This window comes from Terrapene carolina, unplaced genomic scaffold (genome assembly GCF_002925995.2).
Source record: "Terrapene carolina triunguis isolate 2854851 unplaced genomic scaffold, T_m_triunguis-2.0 Scaffold69, whole genome shotgun sequence".
NCBI classification, from domain to species: Eukaryota; Metazoa; Chordata; order Testudines; family Emydidae; genus Terrapene; species Terrapene triunguis.
This window is the reverse complement of record NW_020664420.1, coordinates 42,259,711-42,281,976: the sequence shown is the minus strand read 5'-3', so window position 1 is coordinate 42,281,976 and position 22,266 is coordinate 42,259,711. Positions and strand designations below refer to the sequence as shown.

At 38.1% G+C, this 22,266-nt stretch overlaps 1 protein-coding gene across 1 annotated transcript in view; it reads left to right on the top strand.

Annotated features, from left to right (window-relative positions):
- Positions 1-22,266, top strand: part of MCCC2 (methylcrotonoyl-CoA carboxylase 2) — a 77,673-nt gene continuing 55,407 nt past the window's right edge. Inside the window, exons 1-6 of the mRNA XM_024219623.3 lie at positions 1-165; positions 8,996-9,062; positions 11,728-11,812; positions 15,590-15,691; positions 18,352-18,479; positions 21,376-21,488. Of these exons, the coding sequence (XP_024075391.1) occupies positions 34-165; positions 8,996-9,062; positions 11,728-11,812; positions 15,590-15,691; positions 18,352-18,479; positions 21,376-21,488 (627 nt within the window). The 5' untranslated portion in view covers positions 1-33. The remainder of the gene's footprint in view (positions 166-8,995; positions 9,063-11,727; positions 11,813-15,589; positions 15,692-18,351; positions 18,480-21,375; positions 21,489-22,266) is intronic.

Below are 22,266 nucleotides of genomic sequence, written 5' to 3'. Positions count from 1 at the left end.
TTCCGCCCCGTAGCCTGGAGCTTCCGCGCCGCGATGCTGGTGGGCCTGAAGTGGCGGCTGGGGCTGCGGCTCTGTCGCCCGGCCGCGACTCTGGCCCGCGCGTACCACGGGGACAGGGTGGCCGCGGTGGGCTCGCAGCCTGACGCCGGCTCCCCGCTCTACCAGGTAGGCCGGGCCGGGGCAGCCTCGCCACCAGGCCGGGCTCGCGGGCTTGTCTGGGCCCCGCTCCTGCTCCCATTGAAAACTGCGAGGACGGTCTGGCCCCTGCTACTCGGGCTAGCTCGGCCCGGGGCCCTGGTGCCTGTGTCCCGGGCCCTGCAGTGTAGTGCTCCCCTTGCAGGGCCACCCACGTGGTGTCAGCCCTCGCCCCATGCAGCCTGAGGGAGACCCAGAGAAAGGGGGAACGTGTCCCTGTCCTCTCCCCGCAAACACACACCTCAGGTTATTTATATAATGGGGGTGGCGGTAGCGCCCGCTAGCTGCCAGGAGCGCCTCGGGCTTTCAGGAGCAGGTGGCCACTGCTCCAAGCAGCTTCCAATCTAAGAGCGCACATTAAACGTCCTTTCTTCCATAGTTCCCACTCCTCTGCAAAGGGATCTCTTCGGACAAATGGCCAGATTCTGACCCTTGGTACAGCCTGAGTAAATGGGCTTTGTGCAGGAAATCCTACAGTAGTATAGCTTCACTAGTGAAACAGAGGTGGAGAGTTAGGGTGCCTTAGAAGGCATTGACTGATGTATTGAAAGCTGGAAGCAGTGATTTGCTTGGAAATTACATGTGAATCCAGGGTGTGAACAATGTTTTTACAAGTCAGTCAGTATCTGCAGAAAACAAGGAGGAAAAATATCTTTATTTTGGAAAGAATGGGAAGTTTGGGTTCATGTAAGTTAGCTAATGTGTGCATCATTTTAAGAGAGCATTGTTAACTTCATCACACTGCAAACAAAGCTGTGTACTAGTAAACTTGGATTACTTAAAACTGTACGTTAGGATTCAATTTACTTTTCATTAATTAATCTGTTTGTGTACATGCATTTTCCCCTGGCTTGAACACTGAAAATCAATCACTTTCACTTTTTGATTCATAGTGCTGGAGTATGTGGGTTGCAAACCCTGCAGAGGAATATGCATTTATTTTAAAGTGTTTCCATTGGAGTTAAAAAACAACAACCCAAACAACAAAATGAAAAACTGAACCAGCCAACCAAACAAAAACACGTTATAGAAAGATTTCCATTAATCTTAGGTTTTGTTTTGCAAAATGTAAATTTGAGGATGAAACAGCTGACTGTGACACTTTAGTAAGTATATATGATAAACCAAAGGAGTCAGAAATATTGTAAGAGTTCAAAAGTTATTTACTTTAGTTAACTAAATTGGTATTAGGCATCTGTGTGTGCCCTCTAAATTCAAACTAAAAATGAGACCTCCCTCAGTATATATATTTTTTTAAGCAAACTTTTCACTGTTTTTTCAAATGTTCATGTATTTTGGCAGCAGTTTCCTATGGGACGTCAACACAGGCCAGGTACGTCCAGCTATAGTGGACAAGCACATTTACTCGGATACATCTGGTACGTCATTCAAGCAGTAAGGTGGCAAACAGTGTTAACATTTTTGTAGAAGTAATTACTTCTAGAGCACTATATGTGTCTGTGATGTTTTACAAACACAGAAAAGCCAAGGTCCCTGCCATGAGGCACTTACAGTCTGAAACAAATGTATTACATGGGATAACATTGCAAACACAAGAAGGCACAAGGTGAATGATGAAGGTTACACTTCCCTTAGCTAATATTTGTCTTTATGGCTGTAAATTCAGCAAGACAGGTTGGCCTTCTAAATGTAAACTATCTTACAAACCAGAGGGATAATTTTAAAAAGAGAAAAGGAAAATTTAAATTCTGGAAAAAGACCCAAAGGACCAGATCCTGTAGCCATTTTGCAAGTGTGGCTTCAAACAGAGGTCAACAGGAGATCTCAACCATGCAGTAATTGCAGGATTAGTTTTCAGAGTAGCAGCCGTGTTAGTCTGTATCCACAAAAAGAACAGGAGTACTTGTGGCACCTTAGAGACTAACAAATTTATTAGAGCATAAGCTTTCGTGGGCTACAACCCACTTCTTCGGATTAGTTTGTAATTTCTGCCACCTCAGATTTGCATTGCTGTATCTAGAAGTTATCATATTAACAACAGATGTGTATAGTATTCATATAAAGTAAAGACAGTTTTCTTCTAGAGAAGAATGCATGGCATCTTGCTTGTCCTTTTAGCATTATATAACAAAAGTTCAGAAATATATGGTAGAAGTAATAATGCATACTGCTAAGAGCAACCTTTTATTTAAATTTTTATTATTTTGCTCAAAGCGTAAGATAAGATTTAAAAGTATTGCTGTTGCTGCTTCATATGGTAGAATGATTCATTGTTCTAGTTAGAGAACTAGGATTAAAATGGAGATAGTCAAGTCTCAAATTCACTAAATAGTTCCATTTGGTATGATATATTCATCCATGGCCTAAAAACCCTTCTACCATTGGCAAATGGAAAGGATGGGTCGCTAAATGATCTGATCCCACAAAGACTTAAGCATGCCTGTGTCTTTATGTATGAGAGTAGTCCCACTGAATTCAATAATTCATATACATAAAATTATTTACATGCTTAAGCCTTTGCAAGTTCGTGGCCTAACTTATCAGTTTATGCAGCATTTAAAGGGATGTGGTCAACTCAAAATCTAGTCAATTTAAAAAATGAGTTTAGTTTCAGCTGGTGTATCTGTTTCCAAGTCCGTCTGCCAATATTTGTGGTTTTTCAAACACTTTTTTTAAAAGGGGGTTTTATCTCCCTGATACTGTGAGAAAGAGACACTTGTGGGGCAACTGACTGAATAAAGGAGAAAGCATCCTGGCAAATGACCCACATAAGAAAACAAAGAATACAGAAAATATTTTTTCTTAATCACAGTTACACTGATTTGGGGTGTTGTAACTATTGTAGGCTTAAAAATGAAACAGATGTGTGATGGTTATTTTATAACATTTTAAAAATTTGGGGAAGCTCCAGAATACTGGAAGAAAGCTAATGTTGTGCCAATATCTAAAAAAAGGTAAATGGGATGATCTGGGTAATTATAGGGCTGTCTATCTGACTTTGATCCCGGACAAGATAACGGTGGCTGATGTGGGACTTCGTTAATAAAGAATTAAAGGAGGGTAATATAATTAATGCCAGTCAACACGTTTATGAAAAAGAGATCCTGTCAAACTGGATTTTTTTTTTAAAATGAGATTACAAGTTTGGGCATTTGACTTGTTACTTCGTGATATTTTGATTAAAAACCTAGAACGATATAAAATTCATATGGCACCTGTATCATGGATTAAAAGCTGGCTAACTGATAGGTATCAAAATGTAATTGTAAATGGAGAATCATCCTTTTCCTTGAATGGATGTATTTCTAGTGGGACCCTGCAGGGATTGTTCTTGGCCTTATGCTATTTAACATTTTTATTGGTGACCTGGAAGAAAACAAAGTCATCACTAGTAAAGTTTGCAGGTGACATACAAATTGGGGGAGTGATAAATAATAAAGAGGACAGGTCACTGATTGAGAGTGATCCACATTGCTTGGTAAACTGGGCTCAAGAAAACAATGTGTGTTTTAATATGACTAAATGTATATATCTGGGAACAAAAAAGGTAGGCTATACTTACAGGCTGGATGACTCTAATCTGAGAAGCAATGGCTTTGAAAAATATTTGAGGGTCATAGTGGATAATCAGTTGAACATGAGCTCCCAGTGCGCTGTAGCCAAAAGGGGTAATGCAATTCTTGGATGCATAAATAGGAATCCCAAGTAGGAGCAGAGAGGTTATTTTTCCTCTGTATTTGGACTTGGTGCGACTGCCACTGAAATATGGTGTCCAGTCCTCGTGTCCACAATTCAAGAAGGATGTTGATAAATTGGAGAGGTTTCAGAGAAGATCCACAAGAAACAATTAAGGGATTAGAAAACATACTTTATTTATAGTAATAGACTCAAGGAGATAAATGTATTGTGACAAAGTTCCTCCTCTATCTCGGTGGGTCCTGCGCTTATTGGCAGATTTTCTTGCCTAAGAGATTCACCATGTGGGTTGGGGAACAGCCCAGAGATCTTCCCCTCTGGAAGAACCCACAGTCCAGGTCAATTGGGAGGTTTGGGGGGAACCCGGGCCCGCCCTCTACTCCAGGTTCCAGCCCAGGGCCCTGTGGGCTGCAGCTGTCTATAGTGCCTCCTGTAACAGCTGCATGACAGCTACAACTCCCTGGGCTACTTCCCCATGTCCTCCTCCAAACACCTTCCTTATTCTCACCACAGGACCTTCCTCCTGGTGTCTGATAACGCTTGTGCTCCTCAGTCCTCCAGCAGCAGCAGCACTCACTCTCAGCTCCTTGCACCTTTTGCTCCCAGCTCCTCACACTCACACCACAAACTGAAGTGAGCTCCTTTTAAAACCCAGGTGCTCTGATTAGCCTGCCTTAATTGATTCTAGCAGCTTCTTAATTGGCTCCAGGTGTCCTAATTAGCCTGCCGGCGATAACTGGTTCTAGCGGGTTCCTGATTACTCTAGTGCAGCCCCTTCTCTGGTCACTCAGGGAACAGAAAACTACTCATCCAGTGACCAGTATATTTGCCCTCTACCAGACTCCTGTACCCCACTGGTCTGGGTCTGTCACAGTATACAGCTTAACAGAAAAAAAAAGGGTGTCTTGATTATTGTCTGTATGTACCTACATGGGGAACAAATGTTTAATAAGTGTGCTTCAGTCTAGTAGAGAAAGTTATAACACGATCCAGTGGCTGGAAGTTGAAGCTAGACAAATGCAGAATGGAAATAAAGTGTAAATTTTTAACAGAGTAAATAACCCTTGGAGCAATTTACCAAGAATTGTGGTGGATTCTCTATCACTGACCACTTTTACATCAAGATTAGGTGTTTTTCTAAAACAGCAGTTCTCAAACTGTGGGTTGGGACCCCAAAGTGGGTCGCAACTCTGTTCTAATGGGGTCGCCAGGCTGCCATTAGACTTGCAGGGGCCCAGGGCCGAAACCAGAGCTCCAGCCCCACCACCTGTGGTCAAACCCCAAGCCCATTGCTGGGGGCCAAAGCCTGAGGACTTCAGCCCTGGGTGGAAGGGCTCAGGTTACAGGCTCCCCCCACCTGGGGCAGTGGGACTCAGGCTTTGGCTCCCAGCCTGGGGCAGCGGGGTTTGGGTGGGCTCAGGCTTCGGTTCCCCTTCCTGGGGTGGTGAAATAATTTTTGTTGTCAGAAGGGGGTTGCAATGCAATCAATTTTGAGAACCCCTGTTCTAAAAGATATGCTCTAGGAATTATTTTGGTGAAGTTCTATGTCTTGTGTTATATAGGAGGTCAGACTAGGTTATCACAGTGGTCCTTTCGGGCCTTAGAATCTATGATAAAAGAAAAAGCTAATCAATAAGGCTACAAAGAGAATCTTTTGGATGTGAACTGAATGCAGTTTTGTCTCCCTTAGTCTGCTGACAGCTCTTGCGCAGCTGCTGCAGCAGAGCAATGAAATTAACAAGACTGGTCAGTTTTTTGCTTGCTATTGGGAATCCTGTGACACCAGTAAAACTAGCAATAATCAATTGCAATGTATACTTACTATTTAGGAAAGTGGTGAACAGTAGAAGTAGGTACTGGAGCTATTTGCAAGGTGAGGGGATTAAAATAAAATTTAAAAAAAAAAGTCTGAAAGAGGAATGAAGCATAATAGACTACTTCCCTTCAGGAGCCTGGAAAGTGCGGGGAGAGGTGTAGGGTTGTGGAGATGCCCCATACTCACAGCAGCCAGTAGGCTATAGAATGGTAGTATGTGAAAGAGAGAATCTCTCTTCCAGCAGCTGAGGGTAGAAGCTTCAATCTTATCAGATGCTCATTAGCCAAAGGGTGATAAATAAAGATGGCACATGTAAGCAGTGTCCCAGGAGAGCATCCTGCTAAGAATATGAACCCTTTTCCAGGAGCTGGTATGCGGGGTTCAGAGCTGGATTTTTTAATCAAAGTGTGTCCTTGGATCTTGCCGATGGGTCCCCACACATCTTTTATATCAGCTCTGACTAGTAGGTGACTGGCAAAATTTTAAAGCCCTGTATTAAGACTATATGTTTTCACTTTTCAGTAAAGATATTTTAAAATGGATTTTTCACCTTCCAGTAATAACTTCAGAATGTATGTCATGATCTTTTGCGACAGAGTATGACGTAGTATGAAATTAAATTAACTAAAATTAAAATTGTCTTTGTGTTTTCTTTTTTCCTGCATGTGCGCACTTCATCTCTTTCTTTTCCTTTTCCCCTCCACCACCCTTGTGCCCTTTCTGTGACTAAAAGAGTGAGTCAGGTTATTTGTGTTGACCTGAGAGAGCCTTATTGTTGTGAGACTCATTAGATATCTGGGGGAATCTTAACCTTGACTGGCAATTCTACGTTTTCAGAATTAAACAGAGTGGTTCTGTTGATATTAAAGCAGAGTTCTATATTTTCTAACTGGGTAACAATAAGATAACTCAATATGAATGAGTGCACAATAGCTATTGTCTTCTTTCTTTGTCTATCTATCTATCTATCTAGAGCGACTCTTATTAGAGTCTTTAAAAAGCCAGATTGGAACATGGTTGGATAATATCTTTAATTACTGAGGTTTGCTGCACTAATAATTTTGTGCAGTGACTCTTTGGCAAACAGGGAAGTAATTATGAGCTCATTAATGGATTACTCACATCCAAAAACATTAGAGCCCGTTTTATTAAAAGAAGGGATGTTGGCTAGGCCACCAGGATATTTTTATTCTTTCTTTGATAAGCATCTTGGTGTCTTTAGCTTATACTAGGGCTGTTGATTAATCACAGTTAACGTTAAAAAAAATTAATTGTGATTAATCGCAGTTTTAAACGCACTGTTAATAGAATACCAATTGATATTTATTACATATTGTGGATGTTTTCCTACATTTTCATATTTATATTGTATTCTGTCATAATTGAAATCAAAATGTATATTATTTTTTATTAAAATATTTGCACTGTAATGATGAACAAAGAAATAGTATTTTTCAGTTCACCTCATACAAGTACTGTAATGCAATTTCTTTGTCATGAAAGTGCAATTTACAAATGTAGGTTTTGTTTTGTTACATAACTGCACTCAAAAACAAAACAATGTAAAACTTCAGAGCCTACAAGTCCACTGAGTCCTACTTCTTGTTCAGCCAATCAGTAAGACAAACAAGTTTGCTTACATTTATAGGAGATAATGCCGCCCTCTTCTTATTTACAATGTCACCAGAAAGTGAGAACAGGTATTTGCATGGCACTTGTATAGCCGGCATTGCAAGGTACTTACATGCCAGATATGCTAAACATTCATATGGCCCTTTATGCTTTGGCCACTATTCCAGAGGACATGCTTCTATGCTGATGGCGCTCATTAAAAAAATTTGTTAATTAAATTTGTGACTGAACTCCTTGGGGGAGAATGGTATGTCTCTGGCTCTGTTTTACCCACATTCTGCCATATATTTCATGTTATAGCAGTCTCGGATGATGACCCAGCACATGTTGTTCATTTTAAGAACACTTTCACTGCAGATTTGACAAAATGCAAAGAAGGTACCAATGTGAGATTTCTAAAGATAGCTACAGCACTCGACCCAAGGCTTAAGAATCTGAAGTGCCGTCCAAAATCTGAGAGGGACGAGATGTGGACAATGCTTTCAGAAGTCTTAAAAGAGCAACACTCCGATGCCGAAACTACAGAACCTGAACCACCAAAAAAGAAAATCAACCTTCTGCTGGTGGCATTTGACTCAGATAATGAAAATGAACATGCGTAAGTCCACACTGCTTTGGATTGTTATCGAGCAGAATCCGTCATCAGCATGGACGCATGTTGCCTGGAATGGTGGTTGAAGCATGAAGGGACATATGAATCTTTAGCGCATCTGGCACATAAATATCTTGTGACCCCAGCTACACCAGTGCCGTGAGAACGCCTGTTCTCACTTTCAGGTGACATTGTAAACATGAAACAGACAGCATTATCTCCTGCAAATGTAAACAAACATATTTGTCTGAGTGAATGGCTGAACAAGAAGTAGGACTGAGTGGACTTGCAGACTCTAAAATTTTACATTGTTTTATTTTTGAATGCAGTTTTTTTGTACGTAATTCTATATTTGTAAGTTCAACTTTCATGACAGAGATTGCACTACAGCACTTGTATTACGTGAATTGGAAAAATACCATTTATTTTGTTTTTTACAGTACAAATACTTGTAATCAAAAATAAATATAAAGTGACCACTGTACACTTTGTATTCTGTGTTGCAATTGGAATCAATATATTTGAAAATGTAGAAAACATCCAAAAATATTTAAATAAATGATATTCTATTATTGTTTAACAGTGCGATTGGCAGCCCTAGTTTATACCTAAATAGTCTGCTGGAATAAGTATAGAGAATCTGAGTTTTAACTTCTCCTTAGGCTGGGACTTGAACCAATGATCTTTTGGCACAAAGTAGGAGTACTAGCATTTGAACTGAATCCTTCTGATGTGTGTTATAATGATTAGTTAAAAATAAAACTTAAAACTTAGGGGAAAAAACCCGAGCACCCTTCCCCCCCATAACCTCCTTTTATGGATAAGCTGATTTCTGATTGACTGAAACATAAAACAAGTCTTTTGAGAATCTAACTCCACTAGCGCTCTTGTGAGGCTTGTTTGAAAGCACTTTGAGATGCTTGGATAAAAGATAAGTGGAAATATTGTTATTAGTGTAAAGAAAATATAAATTTTTTTGAAGAGGAACAAACAATGTGATATCACCAGTAACTAATAAATTTTCCTGTGACATGATTCTCTATTAAAATATTACTATTAGTCTTGATTAAAGTTTAAATGCTCACATTTTCCCCCTCATCTAGGAAAACTATGAACGAATGAAAGCACTAGTAACTGAACTCCAAGAGCTAGCAGAAAAAATCAGATTAGGTAAGTTCTGTGTGTGTGATTTTAGAACATTATTTAAAGTAGCTTTGGATTTATTTTTTGTACAGTTTTTCTTTACTGATCTTAATTTTTAAAAACTGGACAAATTTATGAGTGTGTTTGTTAGTAGGCTCAGGGCTCATATATGTTCCTAAAAGCTCATGCTTTAGGCTTCAGCCAGCCACCTGTAGGGGTCAGGAAAGAATGAATAAAAAAATATTCTGGAAGGGTTTTTGGTCTGCTTCCTCTGAAGCATCAGAGATGGCCATGGTTGGAGATGGGATACTGGACAGGGTGTGCCAGTGATCTGAGGTGGCATTCTCTCTCTCGGCTGGCTGATTCTTTCTCACATGTATTCTAGTAGATGTATTGAAATGTAGGGCTATTCCTATTTGAGTCTAGTTCTGCTACCTTCCATTAGTTGCAAACTTTGAAAGGATAACGTCAGGTCTAATTTGGTTCAAAAATCTAGGTTTTGCCATAATAATAATAAAGCTTAACAAAAATCTACCACCAATAACATGTTTCCATGACATTTTAAAAAATCGCAATAGTTTTTAAATTAATGTACCTTATGTTTGCCATTCAAATAGCACAGCAGTGTGCTATTGCATAAGGATCTGAAAGTGACTAGAAACAGACTCTAAATGAAAGTGAAGCTGACTTAATGAAACTGTATCTTAATTTTATTGTCCAAGCTGAGAAAGAGGCAAAAAGTAAGCAAACTGAATAAATAGTAGAAAGTTGATTATTAAAATAAAATAATTTTAAATTCCTAAGTATGTTGTTTTAATGAATTTAATGACAGTATTCCTTTAAACAAATAAGATTGTTAATAAGAAACGTTTACTGATATGTTTTTCACTTCATCTGTATTCCCTTCTTCATTCCAATCTGTTGCTATGCTTTTTGCCTTTCTAACCAATCAGCTGGGCAAATACATTTCTTTTCAAGTTGTCAATTACTGTATCAGGCCTGGTCTGCACCTAAAAACTAGATTGACATCGCTACTTTGCTCAGGGCTTTGAAAAATGTTGTGCCCTATGAGACATAGTTACGTTGAACTAAAACCCGGTGTAGACGCAGCTAGGTCCGTGGAAGAATTTTTCTGTTGATTTAACTACTGCCTCATGGAGACTTGGATGGAAAAAACCCTTCTGTCAGTGTAAGAAGCAACTACAGTACAGTGCTACAGCCATGGCTGTGCTGCTGTTGTGTAGATATACCCTCAGTTTGCAGAGATGATCTTTGAGGAACTTAGCCATGCCTTGTACTATAGGAAAACTACAAACACAGGGATTAATCTTCATGATTGTAAAATCCAAATTAACTAATTCCAACTAAGTGAAGAATATAAAATTTAAAATACTACATCAGGGCTGCACAACTAATTGTGACAAGGCTGGACCTCCAACTTCAACTCTGCCCCTTTGTTTGTCTGCATTATGAGAGTTTATTTGTTAAATTGCTATTTCTCAAATCTTACAATACAATTTCTTTCACAACCTTGGAAGGGAACAGAGTTAAGGTTGCATGTTTAATTTTATCGTTATTAAATTGCTTGCAGGATTGCAAATTTTCGTCTGGGAAATGCTGAATATCCTTGTCTCCCACTCATTTCAATGGATGTGAAGGATGCTCAGCACCTCCCAGTGGTGCTCATGGCTAATAGGATAGGGCTGTTTGTTTCTGTGAATCTTCCTATGTTTTTCCATCAGATGGGGATAGGAGAAAAGCAAAGTATTGCACAGTCACTCTCCTTCATCCTGCTCACTTATATTCCTCCTGAGCATTAGTTTACCCTTCAGTCTGTGGAATTCACTGAAGTTGTGAAGTCTGTAGTGTAATGAAAAGGCATAGAAGCATATAAAAATGATCAGGTGGCTGTCTGGCATAATTCTAAAGGGTAAGTGTCCCTCTTTCACCCTATCGGTAGGAATGGCTCTCACTGAATTAGCCTTCACTGACATCTGCGGGATTAGTTTCTGAGGAAATATAAAATGGTACATGCCACTGCTACTAAGAGGGTGAGAGATGTCAGCTGGCAACAAGTGTTGGAATGGTGTTAAACGCCAAGGAATGAGAGGTATAATTTAAGGTAGTGCAAAGTGAGATAACAAAGTAATGGATGAAGAGGAGCAAAAGGAAATGTAGGCTGAATGTTAAATGCTGCACATCCCAACTGTGAGGTCTTCTACACTCTAGAGTAATCTCCCGAGAAATCTCCCATCAGTTGAGCAATTTAAAACTGAACTCAGCAAAACAATTTAGAATGTGCTGTAGGGAAATGAACACAGCCCAGTAGGTTCCTGTCCATCTCTCCTTCCTATGATCCCTAAAAAGTGAGTTTTTGAGTGCTCTGTTAGTTCATTGTCAAAATGAAACCCCAGGCAGCAGTAGATAAGCTCTATTAGCTGAGAGTTTATTTGCTTTCAAACTTTGTTAGTAAAGAATGTAGAAAAAGTAACTTAGAATATATGACAAACTGATTTAAGATGATGCAGATAATCTGTCATCTAAAATATAAGCTCTATTAAATATGTTGTCTCTTTAAGGTCTGTATTTTTGTAATTGAGAATTCAGCTCTGTTTTCATTCTAAGTTAAACGTTAATAGTGATTTATTCATTTGTGTGTACAGTAGATCTAATTAATGATCTTGTATCACAGGGGGTGGAGAAAAGGCACGGAAGCTTCATACATCAAGAGGAAAACTGTTACCCAGAGAGAGAATTGACAGACTCATAGATCCAGGGTGGGTAATTTATTATTGGCTATAAAGCATCAAATACTCTTTTGTGTTGTGTAAGCTAACAGAACTGTCTCTTTTTTTGAAGTTTACTAAACTACTGGCAAGCAGGGTAGATTTGATTTAAATCACTAGTCAGGAAGACTCGATTTAATCACGGATTTCTACATAAAAGTGCATTCTTGTTGGTTGTTATAACCTTAATACATATTCTTCACAACTTAGAGATAGATGTAGGTTTCATTTTTAGAAAGTACACATTATACACACATTTTTAAAGTGATTTATTTTGAAAACTTTTCAGATTAGTTTTACAGCTATATCAGAAAATGAATGATTGTTTGGTTATTTCATTTACCAAAGGTAATTGAAGCAGATATTTATTAAGTCATTGGGAGGTGAACTGTCTCCAGTTCAACAGGTTAATCATTAATATTTGGAGGATTTTCTTGCCAGGCTGTATTAGGAGGAGAACATCACAAGACAGACATTTAGATTGTTTTATTTAACTAAAACAACAACGTTCTGTATTCTGGATTTTTTTCTTCAACAACAAACATATAATATTTTAACAAAACAAGCATATGAATTTTTGAATTTAGTTAAACATTCAAGTTTTTTAAAATCAAGTTTGTTTTTGTTAAAATTGTTTTTAACTAAAATAGTTAAATGTATTTTTAAAAACAAAGCAAAAATTAAATCGACTATGTCAGACAGGTCAACATGAGAAACTTAAAATATTGGCTTCTGCAGCTAACTCAGTCGTCTTCACCTTCATTTTCCATTTTGTTCATAATCTGGAAAAGAAAAACAAGCTTTCCTGCTTTTTCAGGTCCCAAACGATTTCTCAATTTGGAATGAATTAGTCCAAAGGAAGAAAATATTCTTTCTACACTAGCAGAAGAAGCTACTGCTGTTAAAAGTGAGATTATCACTTCAACAGTCTCTGAATCCAAGTGCTTAAGTGACTTCCACCAGTTCACTGGTGTGACTTTCTTTAAAACATCATCAGCAAACTTTTTTCTTGAATGGTTCACCCTTAGCTCTGAAGTTTATTATAGTTGGCATTATGGAGGGATGATTGCTGGATGTCCATGTCATTGTCAACTCCCAAAAGTTAAGGTTTGACCCTGGTACTGAGTATTGAGAATATTTGCAAGAAAATGAGCTGGAGATAGTGCTTTTCCCATTCATTTTTTTAATGCTTGTAATTTAACTCTGTCATTGCATATTTCTCTTTCTAGGATCTCACTCAGTTCCTTCCAAATTTCAATAGCTTCAGCAATAAAACAGCTATTTCCCTGCATTTTGTTCAAGGCTACAGAAATAGGCTTCAGGGTACTCAGCATGTGTTCAACATTTCTCTTAAGCCCAATGTTGAGAACTTTGGCTGTGACAGTGCCATCTATTTGTTCACGATTTTCTTCACAAACTGTCATCAGATTAGGCCAGTGCTTGATACAGTGCTCAAAACAGTCCACTACTAAGTTTATTGCACGTCTTGTGGGAGAGTTAGCTTGGTTCCTCCCACTTTTTTCAGAGCAGCTGCTGCAAAGTGGTTGTTATGGAAGTATTTTGCAATTTCAACAACATTAACCTTTATTTCTGGAACACTGAAGTCTTTGTCTAGGAGGTGCATCAAATGAGCACTGCAACGGTATGTTATTAGCTTGGGACTCTCTTCACTGTCTTCTAAATTTCTTCTCATCTTGGATACATTTGCAGCATTGTCTGTGACCAAGCTGCGTACTAGACATTTGATTTTTTTTTCACAGTTTGTTACAGCTTTTACTGCTACTTCTTGTAAGTATTCTGCTGAGTGTGCATTTCCTGATGTATGAATTGTTTCTGTAAGGAAGACATTCCCTTCTTCTGTTGTCACACAAGCACATACAACAGGATCATTGTGGACATTTCTCCACCCATCAAGACTCAGGTTAACAATTTCACCCTCTAGACCTTTTGTACACTGCTCAATTTCTCTTTCATACACTTTATCCAGCATTTTGCCTGCGACATCTGCTCTGTTGGATGGACTGTATCCTGGTCTTAATGACTGAACCATGTCAATGAAGTGTGGGTTCTCAATCATACGGAAAGGAGAGTTTGTTGCATAAACAAACCGGGCAGTTTTTTCATCAGTTACCTCATTTTGTAATCTGCTGGTTCTTATCACAAATTTATCTATGGTTGTTTCTGGATGATTTTTTTTTCTTTTTTCTTTTTGCTACAGATGATATACTGTGGCTATGTGACATACATGATGTGACTGAAACACTATCATTGGCAGATAACTCTGAAACTATAGAAAACGATGGTGATCTTGAAAGTGGATAGTCTTCAGAATCCTGTATGTTGAGGATGGATTCTCCTAAACAAAATAAATCAATGCAGTTATTTAAGTATTATTACCGTGTCGGTCATTTAGTATTACTCATTGCATTCACTGACACTTAGTACTACTTTAAAGGTGAAATTGTAAAAGGAAGATCTGCCTATTTCAGCTTTTTTTTTTTTTATCACAACAGCATCTAAAATGATAGTACCATAGAGTAACAACTATATTTTTTGCTCAAACATGATAATTCAAGAATAGTCCAGAAGGAAGTCCTTGGGAAAGAAGTATGAAATAAAAAAGTTTACTATCCTGAAGATCCTGCGTGTTCAGACATGTTCCTTTCATCATCTTCAACTCAGCTTCCTCCTGAGAAGTAACACTTCTCGTGATGATGTTTCATTTGGGCAACCAGGCCTTGCATTTCTTTTTTGCACTGTTTGCATTTTGCATGCATGCCTCTCTTACCCACAGGTAGAGGAACTTCATTAAAATATTCCCAAACTGGGTCTCTTTTATGGCTTGCTGCCATTATAGGTTTTCCCTTCTAGTGAGAGAATGGTATGGTAGATCTCAAATCAATGAAGGCTACACTCAGAAAGACCTCAAGACTTCTGGAATATGCTGCTCAAACAGTTTCACTTTTGTTTCTACTGCCTGTCCCTCCCTTCTCACATTTATCTCCAGACTTCTTCTCCTTGTCCAGATCTATTCCGCCCCCAACCATCTTCTATTCATTGAACTTTTTGAAACTTTGCACTTTTAGAGAGAGGTAAAGGATTGACTCTGTGTACACAAATTTGCAGAGGAGGAATAGGGTTGAGGTCTGTTATTTCTTACCTCTCTATATTATTTATTTAAAAACATTTTTGCTGTTAACAAACAGGTTATCTCTGGAGACACAAATCCACAGTTTGAGAACTGCAAAATTAAGCATCTCTGATGGTATCTTTTAGACTAAGCACTGAGTCCCATTGGGTAGATAGAAAGATTAACCTAAATAATCTATACAGAAGCCCCTGGAACCCCATAAGATTGGGTCCCTAATCCATAAACTATTGGAACTCATTTACAAAACTTTTCTTAAACTTATATTAGTTTTATATATTGTCTCATACTATAGAATTAGAATTTATAATCCTTATTCCATGATGAGATATCTTTGAGCTATAATGTATCTTAATTAAAACTATCCTTAGATAGGTTTTTTCCTCAAAAAAATCCGATTTAAATAAAAAAAATCGATTTTTTTTTTTATTTAAAAAAAAATCATTCATTTTTATCCACCCTGCTGGCAAGTAGTGTTGGTTTGAAATCTTGACATATCTATTGTTCGGAAGATGTATTGCAAGAACACATTTTAAAACCATGAACTTTATAAAAGAAAATAATGTTTGTCAGGCTGCTTCCGGTTAATAATCCTATCAAAATGTTTGTCATTTTTTTAGGTCTCCATTCTTGGAGTTCTCCCAGTTTGCAGGTTACCAGTTGTATGGTAATGAAGAGGTACCGGCAGGAGGAATTATCACAGGCATTGGAAGGGTGTCGGGGTAAGAAATTGCCAGTGATCTACATACACCTCTACCCCGATATAACGCGACCCGATATAACACGAATTCGGATATAACGCGGTAAAGCAGTGCTCCGGGGGGGCGGGGCTGCGCACTCCAGTGGATCAAAGCAAGTTCGATATAACGCGGTTTCACCTATAACACGGTAAGATTTTTTGGCTCCCGAGGACAGCGTTATATCGAGGTAGAGGTGTATTATGTCTATTATGTGAGCGAGAGGATGTTTTTGTGTGGTTCCTAGTTCCAGCTCTGGGAGCCATCTAGCACTTTGTTTCCAATATTAAGTTGAAGGTTTTCTGGTATTTGACTCCTATGACCCAGAAGATTACTAAAATGGCTATTCTGCCTATTTAGTTTTGACTTCAGGGAAAGGATTCAGCTGGATTCTTATTATTCGGGCTTGTTTACACTTAAAATTCTGCAGTGGCATAGCTGTGCTGTCTATGCCAATGGGAGAGGTTCTCTCGTCAGCGTAGGTAATCCACCTTCCTGAGAGGTAGTAGCTAGGTTGACAGAAGAATTCTTCTGTCAACTTAGTGCTGTCTACATGGGGGTAAGGGGGTTGTGGATTTAGGTTGGCTGTGGATTTTTCACACCCCTGACTGATGTCATTAAACTGATCTAAGTTTCTAGCGTACCTCAGACCTTAGACAATACATGTATCAACATCCCTATTAACTCATTTGGAGGCTGCATTGTTATCTTTCTGATGAGAAATAAATGGTTAAATGTGCAAGGACATAGGTGAGGTAGAAAGGCAATTTTAAATATGTGGAAAGATGTCTTGGAGTAAGAAAGTCTCTCTAAGGGAGAATGATGCACTTGTTCAAACTAGTGTGACGGGATATTACTTTAGGGATGATGAGCCAGGAAGCTGAAGGAACCCCAGGAGGGTAATGATTTTATCTACTGCCTTCTTGTGCTACCCACAATGTATGGCTTAATGGCCAAGCTCCTCTCATATTTCTTTCTTTAAAAAAAAAAATTCTGAACAACCATTTACCTTTCTTCAAAATAAAATCTCTTTTAGTAAGGACGTTCAAATGGCTTGTGGCTTTAAGGGGATGCCACTGAGGCGGAACTGTTCTTTGGGTTGGTTTCTAATAATGAGGAGAGGTTTTTTTTTAGTTTCAAGTACCTGGGTCACTCTGGGAGATTTCTGGTGGTTTTGGATTTCACCTACTCTGTTCTCACATAAGTTGGCTGATCAGTGAGTAACTAACTGTTGCTGCTTTGCTTTCACAGTCTGTCTGGGTAATTCATGGACTCACTCTAGGTAGAGCCACTCACAGGCTCTTCTAGCATGAAGGTATGGTGCTGCAAAGACAGAATGGCTCAGAGTTAAGTCAATAACAAAATTTAAAAAAATCAACTTAAATATTTTTAAGAGTCTTAGTGATTCTCAGCCTCAGCTAAGGTCCTGAGGGGAAAGGCAGATCACATGATTCTCCGCTGATCTAGACTGGTGCAGTGGTCCCTGTGGGATGACTGCAGCTAGTGTAGTTTAGAGCATCCTTGAACAGCCCAGAACTGGGTGGTTGAAATGTATCTTAGAAACACCTTTTCCACTCCACTACTACTAGCTTTCCTCAGCTGCTCTGAGCCGGAAAACCTGTCTCTTGTTCTCTCAATAAGCCAAGAAATCAAGTTAGTTTATCTGGAACTGAAAAGAAATAGTTAACAAAATACATTACAAATTCATAGTTCCTTGGTTCTAAACTCCCATGTTGATGCTAACACACCGAGAGCTTCATTTCTGCCATCAAAGATAATACAGGTATATCTATCTAGTCATGACTGTTGATTACTATTTTCATCAGGAATGATGATAGCAAGTATTTCATTTTCAACCAGGTGCCTAAGTACAGTTAAGAAAACCAAGTATTTTTTTCTTCCAAAAGTGTATTAGACTGAGAATTTCCAAAGTGTATTTAGCTACAGTTGGTTTTAAATCCAGCATGTGTGTTGTGTTAAAATAAACACTCCCTGTTTTTGTTAACTTCTTGTGGGTGGCCTTATGTTGAAAAGTAATATCACTGTTGACATGGACAGTGTGGGAGCCCTGCATTGTAAACTATTTTTTTCCAATTTACATACTGCTAATCAACAGAACAATTGCTTCGCCACATGAACAACAATTGAAGCTATAAAGTTGTTCCTTTAGTTGATGCAACTGTAGAGAAGGTTGGGGAACTGCTTTATATTTTGACACTGGACTGTCATGCTACGGGTCCCCTTCTCAGAATATGAATGCTGCCAATACAGAACACAGAAATAGGGATTTTTCGAGAGGGACATGCACATTGCAGCAGATTTTGAGAGAGTAAGAAAACGTTAAACAACAAATTGTTTCCTTTTCTATTACATTTCTGTACAGTTATGCTCAGTAAAATGGGTGCAGCTTTCTTTAAAACTAGAGATTTCAGATGCTTCTTCATTAATATTGTTTTTTCTAAGAACTTAAAGCAAATATGACATGAAATCACATGCAGCCTTTAAGAGCGGAATCTAACAGTGGAACAGTTTTAAAGCGATAAACATTTAATGCTGATGGAAATTGTTGCAGATATCCTGGTTATAGTGGTAAAGTAGATCAGCTGGGAAATATGCTTGGTTCTCATAAAGTTTCTACTTTTCAGAGTGGAGTGCTTGATTGTTGCTAATGATGCAACTGTCAAAGGTGGTACTTACTATCCAGTCACGGTGAAGAAACATTTACGTGCTCAAGAAATTGCAATGCAAAATCATCTCCCTTGTCTATATTTAGGTAAGTCCCATTACAAAAATAGTAAATGGCTATTGTTAAACAAAGGTCAGGGATTCTAGCTAGAAGTCTACATTTTTAAATGGACACTATCAACATTATATCTTGACTTTAATAAGGCTTTTGATGTCTCAAATGACCTTCTCATAAACAAACTAGAGACATATAGCCTAGATGAACCTACTATAAGGTGGGTGCACAACTAGTTGGGAAACTGTACTCAGAGAGTAGTTATCAATGGTTCACAATCAAGCTGAAATGGCATATTAAGTGGAGTACTGCAGGGATTTGTCCTGGGTCCGATTCTGTTCATTATCTTTATAAATTATTTGAATAATTGCAGAGAGAGTACATTTATAAATGTGGACAGTACCAGGCTGGGAGGGGTTGCAAGCCTTTTGGAGGACAGGATTAGAATTCAAATGATCTGGACAAACTGGAGAAATGGACTGTAATAAATAGGATGAAATTCAGTAAGGAGAAATGCAAAATACTACACTTGGGAAGGAACAATCGGTTGCACAAATACAAAATGGGAGTGCTGCAGAAAAGGATCTGGGGTTTATAGTGGATAATAAACTAAATATGAATCAACAATGTAATACCATTGCAAAAAAAGTGAACATCATTCTGGGATGTACAGTAGAACCTCAGAGTTAGGAACACCTCGGGAATGGAGGTTGTTTGTAACTCTGAAATGTTCGTAACTCTGAACATAACTTTATGGTTGTTCTTTCAAAAGTTTACAACTGAACATTGACTTAATACAGCTTTGAAACATTACTATGCAGAAGAAATATGCTGCTTTCCCTTTATTTTTTTAGTAGTTTGTTTAACACAGTACTGTAGTGTATTTGCTTTTTTTTTTTTTTTTGGTCTCTGCTGCTGCCTGATTGCGTACTTCCAGTTCCAAATGAGGTGTGTGGTTGACTGGTCAGTTTGTAACTACGATGTTTATAATTCTGAAGTTCTACTGTATTAGCAGGAGTGTTGTAAGCAAGCCATGAAAAATAATTCTTCCACTCTACTCAGCACTAATAAGGCTTCAGTTGGAGTATTGTGTCTAGTTCTGGGCACCATACTTTGGGAAAGATGTGGACAAATTGGAAAAAATCCAGAGGAGAGGAACAAAAATGATTAAAGGTCTAGAAAACATGACCTCTGAGGAAATACTGAAACAAGTGGACTTGTGTAATCTTTTAGATGGGAGTATCTCAGTGTTGAAGAATTTATATGGTAGCTCACTGGCCTCACAGCAAGCACATTTAGCATGCACATTTAGCACACAGATGAAGAGAAGACTGAGGGGGGACATTACATGCTAAGTCTTCAAGTACATAAAAGGTTGTTATAAAGAGGAGGTTGATAAATTGTTCTCCTTAATCACTGAGGACAGGACAAGAAGTATTGGGCTTGAATTGCTGCAAGGGAGATTTAGGTTAGACATTAGGAAAACCTTCTAACTGTAAGGAACAAATTACCTAGCAATGTTGTGGAATCTCTGTGATTGGAGGTTTTTAAGAACAGGTTAGATGAACACCTGATAGGGATGGTCTAGATAATACTTAGACCTGCCTCAGTGCAGAGGACTGGACTAGATGACCTATTGAGGTTCCTTGCAGTCCTACATTTCTAAGACTGATATACCCCCATATTTGACAAATCAAGTGTTTTGGATTTCAGACATGTTCACACATCCAGTGCTTTTTGATGATATGCTTATCTGTTCATTCCTTTTATAAAGGTAGTAAAGTGAACTAAAGACCCAGAGGAATGGGTTCTTTCATTTTACTACCTGTATAATAGAACAAAGCAAAATAGCCCAGTGGGGAAAAGTTGTGTGTACACGTCAACAGTAATTCAAGTTATATGTAAAAGACAGGAACTGAAGTCATTTTGTTGTTTTATCATTTCTGTTGAACGGTTCTCTTAGAAAGTTACTTACATTTTTTGAAATACTCCCATCTAAAAAAGAATAAAAACACAAACTTCATCTATAGTTTCTGTTAATAGCTTTTTACCATTTGACATTTTTCTTTTAGTATTTTCCATCTCAATGTGTTTTACTCCGTGTTTGTTTAATCAGTCAAAAAAGTCAATGGTTGAGTAAATTATTTTTTTAATTTTAGCATGCTTAGACATTATTTTATTAAATAAGCAAATGTGTGTGCTAAATGTGTTTGCTGTAGTATAGATAGTATATTTTTAATATAAATTCTTCAGTTTAACTTCTTAATAAACAGTATTTGGCTTGTGAACGTTTACTATCAAAACGAATGGGTTGCCAGTGAACAATTCTGTGTGATCCTATTCTTTGAAATCAAAGGTATGCTCTTCTGTGATTTATCGAGTTATAAACAAAGCATCAGGCTCTTGCAACCACTCATGAAGTGAGGGGTTAAGCAGTGCCTTCTTTAGAATGTCTTTCCTTATATATTTTTTTAATTAAGTGTAGTTTTAATTTCTGCAGCTACAGTGAATGATATTAGATTGTATATATTTAGGAAGGAAATAAGTTTATCCTGGAACACAGAAAATTTAATTTTTAATCTCCAGTTTTAAGGCCTATAAGGGAGTGTCTTTTAAAACAAACAGGTGTTTGTCAGATGAGTTTAAAAAGTTTTGTAAAGCCAAGTGTAATTACATCTTTAAATGCAGCTACCGTTAGTTTACCTAAAATTTTTTAGGATGCATAACAGCTTCTCATGTGTGGTCATCAATTTTCCTTTAGCAAGTGGAGAAGCCTGATCTGTTTTTCATGATTAGTATATTAAGTATAAATTTTTTGCAAACAGGTGACATTTCAAGTAATTTTTAAATAATATGAAATAATATCTCTGTTTAAAATTGTGCAGAGATAAATTGTATGTAAATCTATTTTTCATTCCACTTGACTTAGTTGACTCAGGAGGAGCAAACTTACCCCGCCAAGCAGAAGTATTTCCGGATCGAGATCACTTTGGTCGCATTTTTTATAATCAAGCACTCATGTCCTCACAAAGAATTCCACAGGTAACTTTTTTAAAGCAAAAATTGCTAGCTACTCTGCATGCCTACTTCTTCTATCTGGGTTTAAGGCTCATCCAGCACCTCAGGTTTTTGGCAGCTTAAAGTTTTGCTGACCTGATGCTCAGTGTGGGGATTTGGAGACATTGTAAACACCATGACTGTTCACAGAATGGCATTACGGTTTACAAATAGGCTGTCTTCTCAGCCTCAAGGTTACTGATATGACTTAGCTGCTCCTGGAGTGGGAGAAAAAGAGAAATTGTCAGCCTGGGATGAAGGGGTGAAAGTGCAACATGATTATTCTGAATCATTGCTTGAGAGGTGAGGACCCCTGTACATGATGGTGAGTAGAGACACATATTTTGCTAAGTGGGGTAGAGGTGTGTGTGTGTCTGTGTGTACCATTTTTGTACTGCTGTTGACAGAGGTCATTTTCTATTGTATTAATGATTCATAGAATTACTGTTAGTCATGATGTCTCAATTTGAAATGTTTTGGGGGTCTTCATTATTTTAGATACTGGTATTACTGGTAACATGAGCACTTAATTCTCTGTATTCATTGCTGCATTCAATATATTGATATCTAGGAAGGAAGGAGGATTAACAAACTTGGCAGAATAGCTCACCTAATTAGAAAAAACGTACACATGGAAATGACAACTGGAATCTTGCGCATATTAGAGGAGTGTGGGTTTTGCTAATTTTTTGCTTTCTGTGGATATTATTACTAGGCCTTTTTTCAGGATCCTATTTTTGGTGTATTTTTATTTTGAACCCGG